The following is a 23,091-nucleotide window of genomic DNA, read 5'->3' on the forward strand; positions in this document are numbered from 1 at the left end:
AGCACTTGATATGTATAGACACCATTATGATTCTATTATAATGGATATTCTCAAGAAATTGATTACCGTGAGTTTCAAAATCTATATACTTAAAAGTAATATTCTTATATCACCCTGCAATTTTGTAATCAATTTAGTTCATATGTGAAGACATGTACGCACCAACAAAGACTGCATGTTCTATTTAAATGAATAAAGCGTGTTGCTTATTTATATTAATAATTTATAAAAATAATAAGCTTACACATTTACACTCCAACCAATGCAGCTCGGCAAGTGATGGGGTGAGCCATATTGTGGTGTATTTCTGTTTCTTGCTTATATGTTGCTTAATGCATTTTTATGTAGAGAAGCCAATGAAGGAAATGTTATCTGAATATGATGGTCATTTAATGTATTAAGCCTCGGTTGCCAGAGTCTGAAAATCATAGGATCAAGTTATTAATATCATTGGTCCCATGCAGACTAGCAGCTGAAGGAAAATGTAGCTTAAAACATATCTCTGCTGTCTCTGCTACATGATTATTTGCAATGAAACCGAGGGACGCAGAGACAGAATCACAGGGACAGAGAATTGAGGAGCGTTGAGGCAGGATCATGGTGAGTGGGATAAGGAGAAGTTGATGGGATCACCAGGAAGGGGACATGAAATGCCACATGGACATGACCATAGAGGGAGGAACACAAAGTCGCAGAGAGGAATAATAGGAAAGAAACAGCATTTTGACAAAGTGAAATCGTTCGGGAAGGAACAGAAAAACATCAGCAACAATACCAAAACTAATCAATACAGTAACTTGTGGGCACAATATGTCAGTTTATGAATAAATGCTATTCACAAACATTTTAACAGAAGTGACTTTCTAAATGAGAATAGGTAATCTGTGTATGCACTTACATCTAGAACATTTCATTATGACATCATGCTTTTGGCTTTGAAGAAAGCAATTTAGTCCATGATAAAAGAAATTGGTTTTGTCACCCAGTCACCAAATTGTACTACATGGAGAAGATATGTATGAACAGCTATTTATGATCAACAGTTGTTGGACATTGGTTTTTTTGGTAGCAATGCTACCAAAAGTAGAACTGTCGTTATGAAATAAAGTGCCTCGATCAAAATGTTGTGCTGTGCAGTGCCAAACCTGAAATGCAATGTGCAGAATACTGTGCACTTTAATACATGTACTCCTAAACCGTGGCAGGAAAACCGTGCCAGTAACAGGGCCAACAACTCAGCAAGCTGCTTTTTGATGACTACCAAATTATGAGGACAAAAGAAAAACATCAGGCCTATTAAAACTGCATTATGATTGATTGTGCCTCAAGCACCATGCAACTAGCATTTGTATTTCCCATAACAACCCTTTTTTCAAAATCAATTCATCCAGTATTTCTATTGCCTGTATTTTAATTATATTGTCCCCGGTAGAGCCCTCAGGACAGTTGAGATCAGTGGGTCTTCAAAAGTATGATGCAGAATTATTAAATAATGGTTAGCCACATCCAGTAATAAGCTCCTGTCATTTACAGATTAGATACATAGATAGATAGATAGATACATAGATAATCAAAATGAACATCAAATAGCGCAAGAAAACTGTGACCAAGGTAATATAATGAGGTAAAATGTACCACAGGTAACCATGATGCCAACACATTGATAAGAATATCTGAAAGGCTGCGTACCTGAAAGACTCCGTTAAAGCAATTCCAGAGAATCTCGTGGTGGGCAGCCGGAAGGGTCTGTAACCAAGCCTTTAATATGGGTCTCCAGTCTAGTACTGAGGAGCTCATGAAGACCATGCCGTTTCGGGACACGGTTGCTGGAGAGGCGTTGTCAATGTTGTGAGGTTCAAACACGATTTTGCAGTTTGGCGCCATCGGGATACGATCACCATTGGCCAAAGTGAGAGTTTTGTTATCATCTAAGACAGAATTTAGGTTCTCTATCCAAATGGCATCTACAGGCCCATCCAAGACAATCCATATATGTTCTCCCTGGGTTGAAGAAACATAGAAGATGCATTTTGTTAATGAAGAAGGGGCCCAGAATCATACACACACACACATAGAAACATATACTATCAAAAACCTATATATAAATAAAAATCATACACAGAAATAACGATTACACACATTTTTTATTGTTTACAGAACTCACCTTCTTTGCTTTTAGAGTCTTTCTCCACAGTGTTGAAAATATACCATCTGTCCAGTCGTTTGTGGCCACATCGAGAGTTCCAAACATCTGGGAGGCAGTGATTGCTTTGGGGTTCATTCTCATTTCCTTGTGCGGTGCGCCACAGTCCGTCATGGCCTTCATAAGGATGTTTATACATTTGGTTTTCCCTGCACCACTGGGGCCCAGGGTCATCATTCCTTGAAAAACAACAAATCAAACTCTTATTTCCACATACTAACCAAAGCAGACTTATAGAATGGATTTTTATGAACTCCTGCTGAATACTGAAAACTGAAACAAATGTGATACATCCTGTGAAATGTGGCGCCTTCTTACAATTTATAGCCATTTAACGGTGTCCATAGCTTCTTAAGACCTTACTCCTGAGATGGGGGGGTCGCCTAGCTGGAGTTAACAAACAATGTCCTCAATTTATCTCATCTCCTAGGGTGCATATCCTTCGTAAAACAGTGATTACTCAATAACTGCTAAGAATTTTATTAAAACCAAAATTGAAAAAACACCCCATCCATGTTAATGGGAGCCTTCGCACTGCACTACCTAAAATACATAAATGATTAAAGTACCTAATCAAATTCAGCCGGTAATAATACTAAAAATGATGAGACCTTTTAGAATTATCCTAGTATAATCAGGCAGTACATCAGAAATCACTAATCACGTAGCTCCATGGGGAAAGCTGTGAAATGTCCAAACTTTTCTAATAGCAATAGCAAAACCCAATATAGTTAAAGGAGCACTTTAGCCCTGTTTTCATGTTAAACTCAAATCTGAGTCCATTTTTCATGAACTCCATGGACTCCAATGCATTTACTGCATGGAAATCGGTGCAGGCATTCGTTAGTTATTGGAGTGCGTCTTGCACATGTTCAGTAGAGGTTCCATTCTAGTGTTTGATGGATTGCCAAGTATTCTCACCATGTCTGACCCTCTGTGTCTCGTACAGCTGAATGAGTTTTAGAATCCATGGTGGATGATGGATAAGGCCTGCTTCCTCCGTCTGCTTCTGAATAGCAGCTTCTAGTTCTGGATACCCGGCTTTATCAAGAGTAATACCCGGGAAAAGATCATTAATCAGACTCATAAATAGAGGTTCGTCTTCATCTACCTGTAAAATGAACATTAAAGCTTAGTTTGGAGAACTCCCATATGTAATCAGAAATAATGCATAGGTTCTGCATATTTATATTCATTAAATGGTAGAGCTTAATAAATGTCAGAGAAAGACTATTATTCAATTTCGTGGAATGAAGAAAAATAATTAACATGTTCTTTCCCTAGCCTGGGAAATAAATCAGATTATAATTATAGTTTTAGTTTGATACCACTATTTAATGCTGGTTAACCTTGCAGAAAAGGAACAGGCAGTACTTGGTCTCACTGGTCCTGTATGTACCTTATGCTGACATGCGTGGGAAAATCTATATGTTTTTAAATAAAATCGTTCAGTAGCTGGGACTAGTTGATTTTACCGGCAGAGAGAAATACTCGCCTATCTGTTTACATTTTAAAAGTGCTGTTTCACCAACTGGTGCTTCTAAAGGCAGCATTAGAAACATCATTCCTATTTGTGTTAAATGCCCAAACCCTTCACAGAAATAATTGTTAAATTGGGCAAAATTGTTCCTCAATCGGAATTTTTACTGGGAACACTTAATTGTCATATGACACAAATGGCAGTCAGTGATACGTTGTTGCCATAGAAACTGAACATGCTTGCATGTAGTTAAACTTTCAGCGGAAATAACAAAGGTACAGCTTCCCTATGGTTTATTTGCTTAACATACGAGAGAGTGGAATGAAAGTAGAAAAGCACCTTTAATATATTATATTTCAAATCGTATAACTAACACCTTCTTTGTGTTCTCATGGTGTTTTACAATTGATTATTTAAGCGCTATTTCGTAATAACATTTTAAAAACCTAATGGGACCAAGAGATAAATATAGTTTGTGTTTCATTCCCTGCTTTCGGTTTGTTTGTGTTTGTGGAAAGAACTTGTTTTTTAGTTAAAACAAACATTTAGTCAGCAACGAAATGGAATTATATACTTAAATGAATATAATTTCACTGAACCTACCAGCTTAGAAAGATTCATGTCACGGAGGACCCTCATGACAACGGTTTTCTCAGGTTCATTGGGATTGGATCTCTTTACTGCCCCCAGTGTCCGGAGGACTGATAGAATATTTCTCAATCCAAAGTCATAATGGACCTAAAGCCATAGGAGGAACCTGTGATTAACTTGTACAAATGGTTAACAAATAACATATTCTCAAAATATACCTTTTAGATAGATGTGAATATGAGGGTTTTAAAAACTCTAATTTTGTCATCTAGCTGAAATGCTTTTAACAGTGATGTCCTTGTTATTTAAGCTATAAAACTATGTGAAGAATTAGGTGTCAACTTCAGTTTACCCAATGACATGTATGCAGAAGGGTGATCTAAAGTTTTGGAACAATATGTTAACACAACAACTTACTTTAGTAGAAATATTATTTAAAATGCATTTTTATTTTATAAGGGTTATTGTAATTGGCAGGTGTGAATTCTAAATGACTTTGGATTTGATACTGGAGACGCTTTGTAATAGTCAGAGCCGGCCCTTTCACTGATCCTAGGGGGTCCATATGACCCAGGATGGACTTGGGGGCGGCAATTTCCCTCCCAAAGGCAAGTTCTTTTGGGATAGACGGAGCCACAGGGACAACCTCTCCACCATTCCGTAAATTATAGTATAGGGTGTGTCTCAGAAGTTCCGCACTTTTGCAGAAGTGCGCAGGAGGGCAGGTTCACAAAGAAGCGAATGAAGAAGACACAAGGAGAAACAGACAAAGAAAGAAAACAAGAAGAAGAGGAAAGAGAAGACATGGAACTGCGAGAAAGGAGATAGGGACACTGAAGCATTTGGGGGAGAAGGTTGGACTGAGAGAGTGAATGAGAGTGTGAGTGAGTGACCCAGGCAGCACAATGTCTTGGGCCAGACCTGCCTAAATGGTCATTATTAAATTTGAAGAGAGCATCGAAGGGGCCACTTACTTGTTTGGATAATTGTTCCTCACACAGCTTGTAAAGAGTATAAAATTTGCGGCTGAGGATCTGGTTATCCCGGAAGCCGGCACTGGCCAATTTTACCCTCATGATGATAGCACGATCTGGTACCATCATAGCCACTGTTCGGAATTGGACTTTTAGATTTTCGGGAAGCTCTTGCCGGCCTGCATAGCCTGGATTCTGAAAGACATGAAAAGAAATGTTACATGCAGCACATGGTGCGCAGACACTAAGCCTAAAACAACAGCATTTTAAGAACTTTTTAGCTACACAGTATGTATACTGTATACAAAATTTACCATTGACAGATGATGGTGAAGACATTAAAAAAAAAAGTTATTTATTGCTCAGAAATGTAGACTTACCATGGTTAAGAATATACCAAATTCTCTGTCCATGTCAACCACGTCACCGTCAGTGAATATAAACTGGTTCTTCTTATTCTTCTTGCATTGTAAGACTATGTAAATTTGTTGGGCAGCCACTGAAAGGACTGGCAGCTCAATGCGGTTAAACTCATCGAAGCAGCCCCACGCACCAGACTGGGCTAGACCTGTAACACACAGAGACCAAAAACAATACCCGTGTTTAAAAAGAGGTCGCCAGGGGGATCACGGACTGGAAAAGTTCTATGATAAGATACTTTGCCACGGAAACTTTGCAGGCTCCTTTGAACATGAAGTCAGAATTTGGATTTCAACAGTGTCATAGAACTATGTCTTAATATACAAACTAGATCCACTTCATCTCTTTAAAATAGACTTAATTTAAAAAATGCCAAAATCCCACACATTCAGTGAAACTCACAAGGTCCCTGTGCTCTCAAACACAAGTAATAAATACTGATTCGCAGCTCACAATGCAGCAGATTCTAAGTGGATGTGGAAATTTCAAAGACTACAATCCAACAGATACTTTTAACAGGCTCCTCTTGGGATTCATCTCATGATAACATAACCTTGAATGTTTTCCTTTTGTTAAAAAGCAAAAAGCTTTAACATACAGTCCTTAAACTCTTAAAAAGTTTTGTCGTCTTAATGCAATCTCCCTGGTTTATAATTCTGAATGCATACAATTATTAAATTTCACGTAATCCCTTTAATCTAAAGAACAGTCGATTAATGCCGTTCTTCAACATTTTGAAGGTTTCCAGGTAGTCGTAGTATTATGACCACAGATCACTTGGAGAAAACAGAATATTTGTTTTGGAAGAATATAGTCATGGCGGTCTTAAATCATATAATTACTTAACCGTGCTGTCTTGTCACAGCATTTTTCGCCCGGAGCAATTCTATCAGACTACATTTCGATATTTTCTTAGTATTTGAACAGGATGCTAGCCACTGAATTATGTATTATTATTATTTTATACTGTGTTGTCATAGTAGAGAATGTTTAAATTGCATGGGTTTTTTTTTAAGACGGAGTGAAGGTTACTTTCATCTTTCAATACATATCTATGTAACAACTGGAAGTATTTCCTAACTAGAAGGCATTACATGATGCACCAAAACAGCACTATATTATTATTATATGAGAAAAAGGATAGAGCAATAAAAAAACAGATTGTTTAGTCGTATCTTATTTACATTCCAAGAACTAAATTACAGATGACGAACAATTCTTTGTAATGATGATGTTCACACTGATTGTTCTAACATATGCATGATATTCTAAACAGAGATAGGTCTGATAGCAAATTAATCTTTTTCATTCATACGATTTTCTGGAATCCCGAGCGCACTGCAAAAGTTTTGAGATTTTCTCTTTTTAATGTATTTTGATCTTCACTAATTAATTTCATTATGCCTGCTCAGAATAATTTCTGCTTAATTAGTAGCAGGGCACCGTTCTGAGACTCACAGAACTGTCTTGTTTTCTGCTGCCACCTGCTGGCCACAAATGGATTTAACAGGAAAAAAACAATGCAAATATATCAAATATTTTGTTTTTATAGTATAATTAAACTCATTCTCAGTTCCTTTTCATGTCCAAGATGAAGTATAAATGAATTGATGCTAAAATTCTAAAACACTACTTATATCCATAGAATTGAAATCAGCATTTACCATAAGCACACTTTCATAACCAGCGCTGTTAGTGCCTACCTTTGTATATGCGACCCAGTCCTCTATAGTCCATCTGATCAGAGCAGTTGAAGACCACTACATACTTTCCAAGACATTTTCCCATGTCTTTGGTGGTCTCTGTCTTTCCTGTTCCAGCAGGACCTGCTGGGGCGCCCCCCATGCTCATTCCCAGGGCTTGGGATAGTGTGATGTAACATCTGTCACAAAAAACAATAAATTAGCGTTACTTTTTAAGGGGTGCAGTTCTTTCTTGGTGCCTACTAAATCCCTCTGTCTCTCTATCTCCCCCTATGAAACACTGTCCCATAGCATCATCATATGTGACCCCGCTGTGTCGGACCGGCCCTGTTTGAAGAATTTTGGGCCAGCCACCCCTGGGCCAGACTGTTAGCTGGGTATGAGTGTATCACAGTATTCTACAGGTATAAACACCCATCAACATATTAGAAAGACATAAAAAGTCTCAGTAAAAGCTTGGCTAATAGCCACACCTTCAACCGCACCCCGTGCCATATAAAACATTGTAAGTTATAGTTTAGACTTGTAGGCAATGTGCAGTTAATAACATATAAAGCTTAATTTAAATGCAAAGAAATTGTAGTGTAGTGCCCATGCCTCTCAATGTTTTATGGGACTGGGAATGTATCCCTTAATTGTCTGCTACCTTATATGCCATTGTGTACAATGCCTGAATCTTCCCATTGAGTCCCATGCATCACGAGTCCCTTGCTAGGTTGCCCCGTGTGCTGCGTGAGTGCCAAATCCTACCTGTCCGTGAGAGGGGTGATGACCAGCCTGTCGGTGCAGCCCAAGTACTCATTGCAGTAACTGAATTCCACATCTGTGATTTGGATGATGCATTTATCAATATCTTCAACAAAGTAAAATCTGGACTGTTTTTGCCATTCAAAATCAGAAGCAGATTTAATATTCATGCGGACCTGAAACAAAAAAGAAATAGTTTTTTGTGACCTAGTGCTGGCCTAGGCAAACAGGACATAGCAAGTAGTGGATCTCAAAACTATTTTGGCTGTATTATATAAATTCTAGCACAATAAAAGTCAAAGGTTTCAGATCCCCCAAGCACTCCACTTATTTACTAATGAGACGTACAATAACGTTAGGAATAATTATAGATGGCAAGATCCAGATTAAGGCAAACTCTTGAAGTTTAGCCAGTTGATTGCTGGGTTACATTCCATGCAAGGTCTGTTGGTAACACATCTGTAACTTTGATGCCATCTTCTTTAAAACATTTTATATCAGGTATATTTTTTATATTTTTAATGTTAAAAGGTGAGCTAAACTCCAGCCAAGAACTTTGCTTAAGTGTGTTAAGTTTGCATAACATGAATTACACAAAACTCAGCTAAGAATATACTTTGATTTGCTTGAGGACCAACCCAACCTTTACCTTCATACTGTATTAACTCATGGAATTGTGCCTGCCATGAGACGTGTAAGAAGCTGTATTCCAACACAAGAATATACAATGGACAACTTGCTACTTTATGCAGCGTACATTATAGAAATACTCAACGACGACAGCTTTAGAGAGGCTACATCATTTCTTCGATCTAACAATATATCTTACCAAATCATCGAAGATATCTTTCTGGTGAACGTGAATGGTGATTAAAGTCTCGTACTTGGTCCTCTCCATCTTTGTTAGGTCACGTGTTGTCATATCAATCAAATCATTCAGAAGATCGAGGAATTTCTGATTTGTTGTTTGCATAACCTATGTATAGTAAAGAATAGACAAATGTAGGTTCATGTAATGATTAGCAGAACACTAATCATAGGAGAACTGCCCCATAAAAAAAGACATTATTTTCTCATTAATTCTCATATCTCGTCATTAACTGATAGCAGCAGAACATTTTGCTTAATTGGCTAAGAAGCAAAACATAAATTACAGTTTTGCAAGGCTAATCTGCAGAACGCATTTATATAACTTAACAAACTATCTCTTTAATAAAATATATGGGAAATAACACCTTTACTGATATGACATAGCTGGAATTTGCTTTTCCTGATAAGACAGACCTGTCATGAAACGAGGCTGCAATACATCATGAAAGGTGTCTTCACACTTAGTATAGGAGTATAATGAGTGGCGACCGATGGAGATTTTCTTGCATTAAATTTAGATAGTTTTCTTACAAATTGGGCATTCTAAGAGTAATTCAATTATTAACAGGTGTGACTTTGGGGGGAAAAAATCTATATTTTTTAATAAAATATGCTATAAAAAAATTGATTTACTCATCATTCTGAGACACTCTGTGCCAAAGTAAGAACTCCATACTACGTGAGAATTCTTCCCTTTATGCACCACACTGGAAGTGGTTAAGAAGTTAGGCAGAGGGACACACAATACACATACTAACTAATGTTGTCTTTAAACTGTTAATTAGTACCTTTTTGTCGATTTTAGAAACATTTAGGGCTTCCTCGGCATCCCTAGTCCAGATCATCTGAATTCCCAAAAGGCCAATCTGTGCGGGGTACATAGCCTGGAAATCATACAGCTTGAATCCGGAGTCACTGATGGCAATAGATGCTTGTTTGATGATGTTGTGCAGAGTCTTCTTCACTCCATTAAGGAGAAGCCCTAACCAAATCTCCACGTTGCCCTTGAAGTGAAAGGCTTAGCAAGTTAGGTTTCATGTAACATTTACAAAAGGGTATAAAATAATAAGCAGGCATTTCCATTACATTACCTGGGCATTGACAGGTTCAATAAGGTTCACTCGTTCACCTTCTTGGGACTCAAAATACAAAATCTGGTCATAGTTCTTTTCGTGGAAGCCCACTCTGTTGACATTGTCAAACAAACTTAGAAGGTGCGCCTGTAAAGAAAAAGCATAACTATATATATATGTGATCGACTGCATTTAAGTATTTTGTGTTATATATTGGATATATCGGTATTATGTCCCCTTGTTTTATCCAGCTACTTTGCCCAGGTCTTGGCTGTAGCTGCTTTAATAACAATCTGGAAGTTTTATTGCAACTAAATAAACAACAGCCGTGGAAAATGGATAAAGTGGTTTCTTCTTGAGTTGTTAAGTACAATATAAATGTCTCCCTTGTGTTAGTATGACCCATAAGGATCACAAAATGCTCTAGCAATGCTGCTGAAGATTCAAAGTTAGGGCATTATGTCCTTGGGGTCCTAAGTGGTGATTTGGTCCAAAGAAAACATTTAATCTTACGTTTGTAAAATGATGTCTGAGGCTAGGAGAGACCTCAGCAAGTGTCAGTGGAGCATTAATTCAAGCATCGGAGAACTGGGCACCATGAGTATTCCTAATGTCGCCTTCTAAGTAGGACTGGGCTAAAAATGCCCATCTCCAAAAATGGGTGAAAGTAACACCTTATTTCCCCTGGATTTTTGCTTTATTGTGTTACCTATTGGGAAAATCCTAATTTTGTGTTTATTTTAGTCCACATTTTTAAAAAGGTTTCTTAATACCAAGCTAAAGACATTTGGGAAAAAAATACTAGGGATATATGTTGGTATCAGTTAATTTTGGACAATGTGGCTGGAAAAACTATGTCACTTGTAGGACTTAAGATCATCAGGAAATATACCATGTAAATATATATATCTTTACAACAGCCATGAGCTTTTCCATTAACCTTTCATCCCTGTCAATGGTAAAATGTTATGCTTTCTATTCAAAAACACATCATAAATAACTGAATTAATCGCTCAGAAAAGCATCATGTTGATATTCCATCTCTTAATTGCAAGGGTGGGCTTTCAATACACCTACTTAGTAATAACAGCCCACATATCACCAATAATTGTAGATGTAGTATATAAAGCATTTGCATGTTTTAATTAAAAACATAGGTAAGATGCAAATTACAGCGTCACGGTACTGCTTCATTTGATTGTATTTATAAAATATATGGTTTATATTTCACATTTGCAATGACAGATTCATTGGAAATCCACAATGACCCAAACTAAACCCAGACATGGTTGGTCAATAACTTACAGTCAATATTCTTGATTAAACAATCCAGTTTCTAACCTATACGTTTGTTCTGCAGTTAAAGCTACTGTACTGTATTGTACACTGATACAGATCTGCTGTATGTCGTTTATTTCTTACCTGAATGGTGTGCGAATCAGATGCTTGTCCAAGGATTTCCAGAAGAGCTGGGTCCGAAACAAAGAAAAACCTTGGAAATACCAAACGTTTCTTTTCTAAATATCCAGTGAGGGATTTCTGACACATCTCTAGTTGTTCTAATAAATGTGGCAACAGCTGGGCCAGGGTCTCATCCCCAACACAACACTGTACGATGTTAGGGGTCTCGTGTGCCTTCTGCATTATCTTCTGCCAGGACTTATCAATGTTCTGGAACCGCTTTGCTTCCTGAAAGGCATGACACGGACAACAGAATTAACATGTATCGGGCAAAATCTGTTAATGGGAAGGGTAGACATTTTCACGGTTCTCTGGGAGAAATGGCACTAGAATCATAAAACGTTTATTACAGAAACCTTCATTCTAAAACTTTGGTAACCTACAAGTAGCCATTTGTCTTTAAAATACTTGAATGCTAATAAAACAATATCTTAACCGCCGTTGCTTATAAATACGGTTAACACATTTTCCGATGACTAACACATAATGATTAACACATGATTCCGATCAATTATTAAAATGTCTATTTTTGAAAGGATTCTTAATGTACATGATTGTTTGCCAGGGGCCAGTTTTGGATTTAAGTTCAAATTCTTGCCATTCATAGAATAATTCTGTTGCACATTGATCACTTTATAGGAACAAAAGAAAATAAAGGTTTGGTGCCTTCAGTTACAGAAACCAATTAATATTTTGAATTGCAATCACTACAAAAAATATCCACTACTCTTTACTAAACCAAGACATGCAATTGTCACACCATGATTTCAGCACAACAACTCAAGTACTTTGATAAAAAGATTAATGGGTGTTACACGGCTGAATATACAGCCCAAGCCAACATCTGTAAAGAAAGCAAGATACATTTAAGTTTGGTGCTCACAAACATAGCAGGAAATATAAATATACTTAAAGGAAAACACTATGGCATGCTTAGTTGGTGGCTGCCAGGAATGCAGTATTGGTGCAAAATAGAGCAATATCCTCTATAAGTCGCTTCATTCTATGTTGGGGCTATAGGGTTGACATAGCTAGGTTTTGGTGAATTAATAAGTGTACCATTCAGTGATCCATATCTTGGAAGTGATCCTAGATACGATGGGAGAAACTCTGTTGCACAACCTCCCCGCAAGGTGATTAGAAACAAAGGCCAACAGAGAGCCATTCATTCAAGGATCACATTTGGCACTAGAAAAAGGTCTTTCTTCAAGCACAGCAGCGCAGGAGCACTTAAATGGATATAAAATCAGATGCTGATACACAGGTGCTTGACACTTTTTTTCTTTTGCCCCAAAGTACGGTATTTAGTCACCGAGCATTTTGTGTTGGCCAGTGGTCTTTTGATTTACTCTGATCCCTCCTGATTCTCCATCCTATACATTGTATTCCTATACTTTTTAGTCTCATATTCAATATAATTTAATTCAAGTATAACTACAGAGCACAACTGCGTTTGTAAAATCCACTTAAGTTAAGAGGAAAATGTGTACATTCTGGGATTATACACATTTTCTGTACAGCGTTAAATATTATTATTATTTTAATGGCATTTGAACATAGTATTTTATAGAAATATAATTCTAAGACTCCGACACACTAGTATACACAATTAGTTTATGGAAGCTAGAGATGGTCAGATTAAACCCATGCTGGCAACAAAGATGCCATAAAGACGCATCAAATTGTCAGATGGAAAAAAACTGATTACTTTGCAGACTTTTTGGAAGCAGCCATATTAACCTGCAAAGTTGTGAGTGTCGTTGGAATAACATCATGCAGTCATCTATCTATCAGACCTCTGGAGCACCACTGGAATCCATCACTGGAACACGTGTGCAAACCTTATTTACTACCATTCCACCAATTGGTGTGTACAGATAAATTAACGTTTCCTTTACCAAAAGTAACCTCTAGATTTTATACTCCCACCCTTTTCTGTTCTCTAGAATTTGAGAGATTTTACATTGATTAAATTCACTATATATATATATATATATATATATATATATATATAAATCTGGTGTCATCTATAATCCATTAGACAGGTAAAAATCTATCCTCAATCTAAAATGAGACCAAGGATTGATTAAGCCAAAAGGTTTGTACGCGTCAAATTCTGTGTTTCAAATTCTAGTCCATCTCAAATGGAGATATATTTGGCTGAAATGTTGGGCTATATTGGGTTGCCAGCCCCGCTGCCACAATAACATGTTATGTAGTGTTTTTATTCTTTAGCCTAAACTATGCTGTATAGACATACAAACAAGGTGTTGCTAAACTTGGTCTCTTTACAATGTACCATGTGGCATATCCTTTTTTTGTGTATGCTCATTAACCCCTTTATCGACATTCATTTACTATGCTGCGCTTGTGTGGACACAGTTTGTTTTCTTGACCGTTACCTATTTCTCTATTTCAGATTATTTCTACACACTTCAGGGCTGGTATGGTGATACACGTATCCAGCCCACGGCAGTAGACTAAAGGACAGGATCCATTGCACAAATGCTGTATTTTAGGTACATGGAAGTGACATTGACCAGTCCGATGCGCTTTCGGTATTTATTTCACATACAACTGTAGCAGAGTTAACTGAAAATAGCCTGCCCCCCCACACTCCTGCCCTCGCACAAGTAGATAATACAATTTATCCAACCTATCCCGATTTTACTTTCATTAAAAAAACAATTTTTTCCCGGAAATTCAAGTTATTTTACTTTTCCTGTTAGAATCACTGCCTTTATACTGTATGCTATTATCTTATTGTAGAGGCTTCTATCAGTTCTGTGGTTGCCACCGTGTGAAGAACTCTGGAGAAGTTTAATGATGCTCTCTGAGCTAGCACTCCCTGTAGATCTTGTTGGTTATTTTGGTGACTCTGTGATTGACCCCTGAAATCCAATCATTTCAGGCCCAAAAATGTTGTCATGAAAAACTCCCAATAAAAGCCTTATGCAAAAAAAACCAAAAAAGTTCTAAAATCCCAGAAAAGCAATGTATTACGACCATTGGTACAGAAAAGTTTGTGGCCTGAGGTAACATGATGTTCCAGTAGCTTCGATATGCGTAATTCCAAATCTCATCTTAATTTACAATTTGGCAAAAGCTCATCTAGAAATGGCACGCCTGGGACTATCGTCGATACAAAAACCCCAAAAGGGGCCTCCAGATTACTTTATGCCAGAAGTGAAGCCAAGAAAGGCAACAGCTGCTACCTCCAAATATACTTCTAACTCCAAAACCAATTAAGTATAATTGCTCGAATTACTTCTGCAACGTTCCCAAAGCCAATATTAATAGCTCAACCAATTTTCAATAAGTACCTTTATGGGGTTTCGACACTTTTGCATTTACTGCCTCTTTGGGCATTGATGATGATAATATGAGTGCTATTTAAAATCATCCTTCAAAGGCATAGAATGATGTTTTATGCATATTGTCATGGCATCGTATTGAACGAGTAACATCTATGCTTGCATTTTCAGTACACTTGGGGAATAAATATAACCAGATTGCGTCAGGGATTGCACAGAGCTGGACAATTAAGGTGAAATACATACCTGCGGTAACTGCTTTGCAATGTCACCTCCAACAAATACGGCTTCCAGGTAAATCCACAGATTCTGCACCGTGAGCCAGTTCTCAATGATCTCTGTGGTGTTGGACAGTTTCTGGACCCATTGTTGAATGGTTGGCTTAAACGGTGCATTGTACCTGTGTACAAAAAAAGGGATCATGTGGACAATGTCGTGAAGACCACTAAATATGGCATCATGAAATACACATCAAGATGGGCAGCAGTAATTTTAACGCAAGCCCGTAGGATACATGTCACTGAAGTGACTCCTTCATATTCACACATAGCCACTGGGTCTCCATTGACCCTATAGATCTCTTTCATGGCAGGCCAATAATTGAGCTAGGCAACTAAATACGTTATTTACCAAAACAGTGGAGTATTCAAATCCTGGGAAACACTTAAGGCATTAGTAAAAAAAATAAACTAAAATTAAACTAAAATACACATCTCCTTCAACAGCACTGATCCTATATGTATATAGAAGTCAGAGCTGTCACGCTGACTACGGTATAAGTGAATATATAACTACATGAATTTTCTCAGCGGGCAGGCTGCAGCCACAGCGTTCAGCTCCTCTTAACAATTTAGCATGTCGAGAGCTTTACAATTTCACATTCTATGTCCGTTGGCTTTGATTCTGTTTTCTATAATAGAATGGATTCACATTTAAGGCATAACCTTTATGGAGCTACAAAGGTCCGCAATGTATGATCTTATTTATCATCTTGAAAAGAAGCGTAAAAGTGTAAAAGATTAGCTTGCGAGCATTTCATTGGGAAAAAAAAAGCATTAGAAGAGCATACAAAAAAATCCACTGAGCTTAAATACTTATAAACTTTCTTTTTGTGAAAAGTTACACTTTGAATAATAAAAACACTTTACAATTATCAATGGAATAATAAATGGGGCAGTGGTGTATTGTGGTACAAAACCGCAAGTAATTGTGGTCAATTTAATTTCAATGTAAACAAATAACACAAAATAAGTCTAAATATGGCCAGTTTCGTAAAACAGGATTGTATTGCAGTTAGTTTTACATGTCCGCTGGCCATGCACGATATTAATGCCCAACTGCCTAGCACTAACGTGCGTAATCTTGTCTGTTATTCACCTTGCTGTATTTATAGGACAACTCAAACTATTAGTCTGTGATTGTCTGGGTCAGTACACAATAAATGTGGGGTTAATGTAAGTGCAGCCAGTAGAAAACAAGTAGCCCATTATTTTGGGTCAAGGAAGGTTTTTTTATTTATTCTTTAATAGATAACAGAGAATTGCATTAAATGTATGGTCGCTTCTCATGGTAAGCTTGACATTCCCGCAAGCTATAATGTATACATAAAATATGCCCTGCATAAGTAAAAGCGTGCCTTAATGTACCCGGATTTATTAGCTGTGATTCTACATGTACCTAAAAATGCCATGAGTGTTTACCTGTTACTCATGATGGATCCCAGAATCATAAGACTGTCTTCCATTAGTGCAATTTTTTCTGATGTATCTGACCCCTTAAGAAGTAGCTCCCCTCTTGCCTTGAAGGGGGCGAAAGTAAATACATGGGCACTCCATTCATTGACAACATTTTTCAGCTTGGCTTCAATATCCTTTTCCTTCACAGCACTGATGCAAATGTCCTAAAACACATAAATAAAATGACATCATGTATATTTTTTGTACTTAATCATTTAGGTGATGAATTATTATTAATTGAGCATAACACTCAAAGGGATCTAAATAACCTCTGTGTGTTACAATGAATACCCTGCAAAAATAATTTCACCGCGCTGAATCCGATTTACAGCTATTTCAATTTTAATACACCTAAAGCCCTTTCACGTTAAATCAAGTGGCAGTTTAGTGCTGCTTTCTTTCAACAAATTAAAAGGAATTAAAAAAAAATGTGTGACAGTATTGGCAATAATAATAATAATACTAAGTATAACTGGATATTTGTGTTTCTTGAAAGAAAGATCAAACAATTTAAGTAAATCTTTGCTAATTAAGCCAATCATGGAGGAAACAGATAAGTAATCATCATGATATCCACCCTTAGGTTGCTTTAGGCTATGAACGTACAAAGTTACCATTGCATTTAAATGAACTGTAGATAACATGCAGTAAATGTGACCTATGGGAAGTTTACGATTTACTTGCTCGGAAACATAGCCCTCTCATCCCAAGAAGACATTTAGATTATTTGGATTACACAAGAGTATACATGCCAATCAGCCATAACATTATGACCACCTGCCTAATATTGTGTAGGTCTCCCTTTTGCCTCCAAAACAGCCTTGACCCGTCAAGGCATGGACTCTATAAGACCTCTGAAGGTGTGCTGTGATATCTGACACCAAGACGTTAGCAGCAGATCCTTTAAATCCTAAAGGTTGCAAAGTGGGACCTCCATGGACCGGACTTGTTTGTCCAGCACAACTCACAGATGCTCGATTGGATTGAGATCTGCACAATTTGGAGGCCAAGTCAACACCTTGAATTCCTTGTTGTGTTCTCAAACCATTCCTGAACCATTTTTGTTTTGAAGAAACTGCTGAAAGAGGCCAATGCCTTCAGGGAATACCGTGTCTATTAAAGGATGTACATGGTCTGCAATAATGCTAAGGTAGGTAGGACCCAAGGTTTTCACGCAGAACATTGCCCAAAGCATCACACTGTCTCCGCATCAGACGTCCAACAAAGCTATAAGTGACCTGGCAAGGGGGATTATCCATGGGGCAGCTCTTATTAAAACATTTTGGGCTATTACCTGATGCATGTATTTACTGGGGTGCCTAGAGTAATAAGGGCTTAAGGCAGCATTTACATAATAACTGATCTTTTCTGTGCTCTTTTTATTGACTTTCTTTGAATTTCCTTTTCTGTAGATTTGTTTTGGACACAACTACGTAGTGTACATTGAGCCTATTGTCTTGTCTTGAGCTGCTTTATTACTTGGTCACTTGGTTGGACTTTACCACCGTGCTAAATGCTATAAGCCTTTCACTGGCTGTATGTTTTACAACAAACAAACAAAGGGGTATACATTAGGAAGTATATAATGGGAGGACTGGCAGAGATATACGAAAATTATTCTATTAATGACTTGTGGCCTGACAGTTTCTCCCGTGCTACGTCCTATTTGTTGTTTCTTACCATATTGTGGACATATCTGGAAAATGATAAACATAGTAAAGATTATTCTACAAAAAAAACCATAAATATGTGCACAGTATGGATCATGGATCATCTTTACGGGACCCTGGAGGTTATATTCCAAAGAGCACCAATCACTTAGCACCAATGTAGGTCTGCTACAAGATAATGGGGTTTGCATCTAAAACCCAACAAAGAATAGCATCCACCATCAGGATGATTACCTCAATGTCCTCTTTATACTTCAGCAAGGAGGCTTCCATTATATTCTTTAAAGAGAATGTTTCTGACTCTACATCAAAGTTGTGGCCAGTTAGCTGTGAAATTCTATCCCAGTGTCTTCTCATCATTGCCTGTTTATAGAAAACAAGAGAGGAACAAAATATCTTCATTGGCTGGAGACTGTACATAATAGCATATTTTATGCATATATCTAAACAGTTATAACAGACAAACAGTATAGAAATAAATTATACAAATAACGTTGCACTTGGATTTGAACAATGCCTATTATTGTACTTCTGATTCTGTTGCCCATTAACACAATTAGTGCTACCTGTATATATTGTGTGACTATGGAAATATGGAGGTGATCTTTGTTGGTAATATGTTGTCTTCATCTCCATACAATTGTGTATGTCTGAATAGTGAATACTTCTCAATCTTTCAGATGACCAAAGAGGGAAGCTTTTGTTTTGGAGGGACACCTCGGAGGTTTGTAAGTGGTTGCTCCTTAATTAAATATGGATCCAGTGAATCTTTTTGTGATTTATCTTTTGTTTCACAACTGAATTGTCAAAAGGAGGTGATGTTTGAGGAATATACACAGTTAACTTAAAAATGACACCAGTTGCCCCAAAATCAACATATTATGCAAAATGAAACTAATATTAAAAAGAAAGGTACACTATATCAATAACATACAATTTTTGTTTGTTTTGCGGCAGAAAGGAGTACATAAAACCTGCAGTGTGAGTCTTACTTTGTTGGCCATCATTTCAAGCAAAGGGCAGCTCTCACTGAAGTCATCAATTTTCTTCTTCAAGTCGTTAAAGGCCTGCCACTCTTTCAGAGCTTTGGGCAGCTTGCGGATTCTGAGAACCAAGGGACAGTACACCAAGTTATTGCGGCCCAGGGAGTTTCATTTCAAGTCACCAATCAAATTAAGACGACATTCAAAGTTCAGAAAGAGTTCAAGAAAGTTTGAGTGGAAAATAAACACTAAGCACCATTGCAGGTAACTATAATTCATCACAATATCTTTGATGATACTTCTCATTTCATTATAATCTTAGAGAAGATTACATCCTAAAGAGTCAGGTACTTAATATCCACCAAGAAAAAATAATCACAAAAACACTCTGCTCATGAAAATAAATTAAAAACATTTAATTAAAATAGAGGGTGCATAACACCACCAGAAAGTCTATTAAAAACTAACTATGCTGTAGGTATTACCAAAAAATATGCAGGGAGAATTATCTACAGCTTGGAAAACGCTGAAGTGGATTATGCTTACAATTAGTAGCGGAAATGTGACCCTAGACATAATGCTTTTTCTTCAACAAATGTTATTCTAAGAATTTCAAATTAGTTAACAGTAAGAGAATTTAAGTTATTTCCAAATAATCACAGAAAATAATTAAGAAAAATGAAAAACATGTATACCGGTTTTGGAAGTCTAGTAGCTCGTTGTTGATTTTCTCAATATCCAGGTCAGTCCAGAGGATATCATAATATCCAGTAATGCTGTCTATGACTGAATTATACAGGCCATACAGTTTCTGAAGCAAAGACAGCTCACGTTTTATCCTTTGCAACTCTGGGTAGTCTGGAAAAAAAGATAACATTGGATAAAGCATCTTCCGTTTATATCTATTTTTATCTTGTTCACAATGTTTACATCCTGACTCATCTTCTGAGGACAGCAAGGCATGAACTGCTTATTTCTTAAGTATTGGGGCTGGTTCAAAAAAGAGAAACATACAGTTTGAGGACCGATAAGAGTTTATTGGCTGATCTAGTGGATTACTATTGTAACATTTGTTTTTAATTGTTAATGAGCAAATGTGGTTTGCCTTAGGCAGGGCAGAGGTTACATCATTACATACAAAAATAATTCTATCTTACCTGTCATAGAAAGGCCAAAGAGTTCTTCTCCGCCAGAAAAGGTGACATATTTCCTCCACAATTCATCAAACTTTGCCTGGAAAACCTGCAATCTGTCACTTGCCTCCCTTGGTGGAATCCCTTCCACACCAGGACCACTAAAAGAATGGGAGACGTTGCATCTTTATGGAATGTATCGATTTCTTAACTTTTTTATGCTAATCTCATCATATAAATAATAGTAGAATCGTTTTTCAACTTGTAACAGCAATCTTGCAAGTATAATAAAATGAATAATAATAATAATAATAATATTCACATCTAGAATAAGTTGACTTAACCTGTGGTACCTCAAGGGAAATGTGTATCAAGTGATACTTGAATACCTGTTTAACTTCAGAAGAAAATGAATTTGGTAAACAAAATTAAGTGTACTAAATCTTAAGTAAACTAAATCTTAAGTGTACTTGCTATGACACAAGTAGAACTTCATTGCATAGAACATTACTAGTGTAAAAAAGACTGTGAAGCGGTGCCATGATATGATGTCATATACGAAGAGGCCCACAAACTATGAAGGAGGAATCAATAAAGTGGATTATTATTGTATTATATAGTACTCCACACACTGGGTGACATATATATATATATATATATATATGTCACCCAAATGACCTGCGATATTATATATATATATATATATATATATATATATATATATAATATCGCAGGTCATTTTGGTTTAATTTGCTTGTAAGGTCGTAGAGTTGAACATGATTATATCCTTAGAAATTATAAATACCGATCACTGTCACTAAATCTATATGCTGGCACTAGCCGTGAATACCGTGAATTACCAACTCTCTGATATTTTATGTCTCCGATCACAGACTGAATTATAGTGGCATTAAAATACATAAAAAGAAAATCGTGTTTCTGTTCCACCTTGACAATTAAGTTAATCAAGGTACTGACCTAGAGATATTGACCATCACATTAAATGAACCGTGTTACTTAGATACTCACGACAAATCGTAATCTTTATAATATTCTGCGGCATCGACCTGAAATCTCTTGACACCTTCTAATAAATCAGTTTTCATGGCTGGCTGCACTTTCATGAGCAAATTTTGTGTTTGAACAACCTATTAACATAAACAAGTCATTAAGAATACAAGAATAGTGAACATGTTTTACTTGCTAATGGTAGACATTGACAAGAAAACTATGAGCAGGCTCTAGCTTGTAAAGCTGTATTCTCTCGGTCACCAAGACCGAATTGCGTGAAAAAAAGGACTGAAGTGCCTAATGTAATGGACTGAACCCAGTAGACAGAGGGGGGCGATTGAATGGACATAGATGGGTCAAAGGGAGAAAAGTCGGCCAATATCTGGTGGCACAGAGAGAGAAGAGGGCATACAAAAAATGAGAGAGGAGGAGTAGGTAGGTATAAACAGAAAGAGTGAAATGAACCATTGATATTGATGTTAGCCCAATAAAAAGGCACTTTTATATACTGCAATATGTGTACTTATATTGTATATGGATATGTAACACAATACATAGCATGTATTGAAAATCAGATTACCTGTGCGTTCAGATTCTTCCAGGCATATGCCAACCCATCCACTCTCTCTGCATTGCCATCTTGGAAAAGCAGTTCGTATTTCAGCAGAAGGCTGTATGATTCCTCAATGGGTCCAATCATCATGTCGATTTTTATCTCCGTGTCCCTTATCTCTTTCAGACCATCCATAGCGCCACGCACATCATCCAGATCGTTAATCGGTCTGTTCAGTCTCTTGCTGAGGTTATCAATAAAGGAATAAATCTCATCCATGTCTGTAGCAGCTTTTTTATTTAAAGCTGAGCCGATCGCCCTTTTCCATCGACGACATTCTTGGACTAAAGACACTTTTAAACAGTCAGTAGCAAAGTCCACAGGGCCCACGATGCAGTGACCGGAGAGTTCACTGATTTGCGTCTCCAGTTGCTGTTGAGAAATTAGGAACCATTTGTAACTTGATCTACAGGTTGTGGGTTGTATTGCAACCATTATTTTATGCTTACCGAATAATAGCTCAATTGACTTCTAAATTCAGACATTACTGGGTTGGTTTCCAAGAACTCCTTTACTTTTTCTTCTACATCCTGTAGTCAGAATAAAAAACAGTTTTATAATGAATAAGAAAAGAGTGTGTTCACCTTGTGGAACCCGCGTTTGGATATATTTATACCTGTGACTGCTAGTTATCATATAAAAGAACGACATTTGGAGTTGCTATATAATTAAGATGAATAAAGTACTAAATTCAGCTTTACAAAGTCCCATGGATTGCCTACATTGCAGTTTTATGTACATCAAGTATTTTTCTTTTTTACCTGGTTCCAGATCCCAGAAAACGTAGAAAAACTGCTAAGGACATCAGTTGCGTCTGCCTTGAGGGACAAGACAATGGTGCTTAGCTGGATGACAACTTTGCTCACATCTTTATGTTCAGTGATTTGTTTGTCCAGAGGTTTCAGCGTAACCATCTTAGTGAGTTCGTCGCCCAAATCTCTGGCAGCATTCTGTTCCATCTGAGAAAGATATCAGAAATATTTGTGAAGGAAAACATTAATCAACCCATAAATAAATTAGTGTCAAATTATTTGAATAATAATCTGTAAAATAATGTGTTAAAACATCAGTATCAACATCAACTTATCCAACATATCCAGCTCAACTAG

General features: G+C 37.0%; 1 protein-coding gene across 1 annotated transcript in view; it reads right to left on the reverse strand.

Moving 5' to 3' along the window:
* Positions 1-23,091, reverse strand: part of LOC128496881 (dynein axonemal heavy chain 5-like) — a 115,365-nt gene that overhangs the window by 65,029 nt on the left and 27,245 nt on the right. Inside the window, exons 26-47 of the mRNA XM_053466699.1 lie at positions 22,744-22,941; positions 22,432-22,512; positions 21,950-22,354; positions 21,388-21,506; positions 20,383-20,519; positions 19,921-20,083; positions 19,235-19,346; positions 18,477-18,605; positions 16,537-16,736; positions 15,083-15,236; positions 11,484-11,750; positions 10,080-10,208; positions 9,777-9,992; positions 8,948-9,094; positions 8,122-8,294; positions 7,372-7,550; positions 5,629-5,816; positions 5,249-5,443; positions 4,283-4,421; positions 3,125-3,310; positions 2,165-2,382; positions 1,690-2,001 (exon numbers count right to left, since the gene is read on the reverse strand). Of these exons, the coding sequence (XP_053322674.1) occupies positions 1,690-2,001; positions 2,165-2,382; positions 3,125-3,310; positions 4,283-4,421; positions 5,249-5,443; positions 5,629-5,816; positions 7,372-7,550; positions 8,122-8,294; positions 8,948-9,094; positions 9,777-9,992; positions 10,080-10,208; positions 11,484-11,750; positions 15,083-15,236; positions 16,537-16,736; positions 18,477-18,605; positions 19,235-19,346; positions 19,921-20,083; positions 20,383-20,519; positions 21,388-21,506; positions 21,950-22,354; positions 22,432-22,512; positions 22,744-22,941 (4,047 nt within the window). The remainder of the gene's footprint in view (positions 1-1,689; positions 2,002-2,164; positions 2,383-3,124; positions 3,311-4,282; positions 4,422-5,248; positions 5,444-5,628; positions 5,817-7,371; positions 7,551-8,121; positions 8,295-8,947; positions 9,095-9,776; positions 9,993-10,079; positions 10,209-11,483; positions 11,751-15,082; positions 15,237-16,536; positions 16,737-18,476; positions 18,606-19,234; positions 19,347-19,920; positions 20,084-20,382; positions 20,520-21,387; positions 21,507-21,949; positions 22,355-22,431; positions 22,513-22,743; positions 22,942-23,091) is intronic.

This window comes from Spea bombifrons, chromosome 5, assembly GCF_027358695.1.
Source record: "Spea bombifrons isolate aSpeBom1 chromosome 5, aSpeBom1.2.pri, whole genome shotgun sequence".
NCBI lineage: Eukaryota > Metazoa > Chordata > Amphibia > Anura > Pelobatidae > Spea > Spea bombifrons.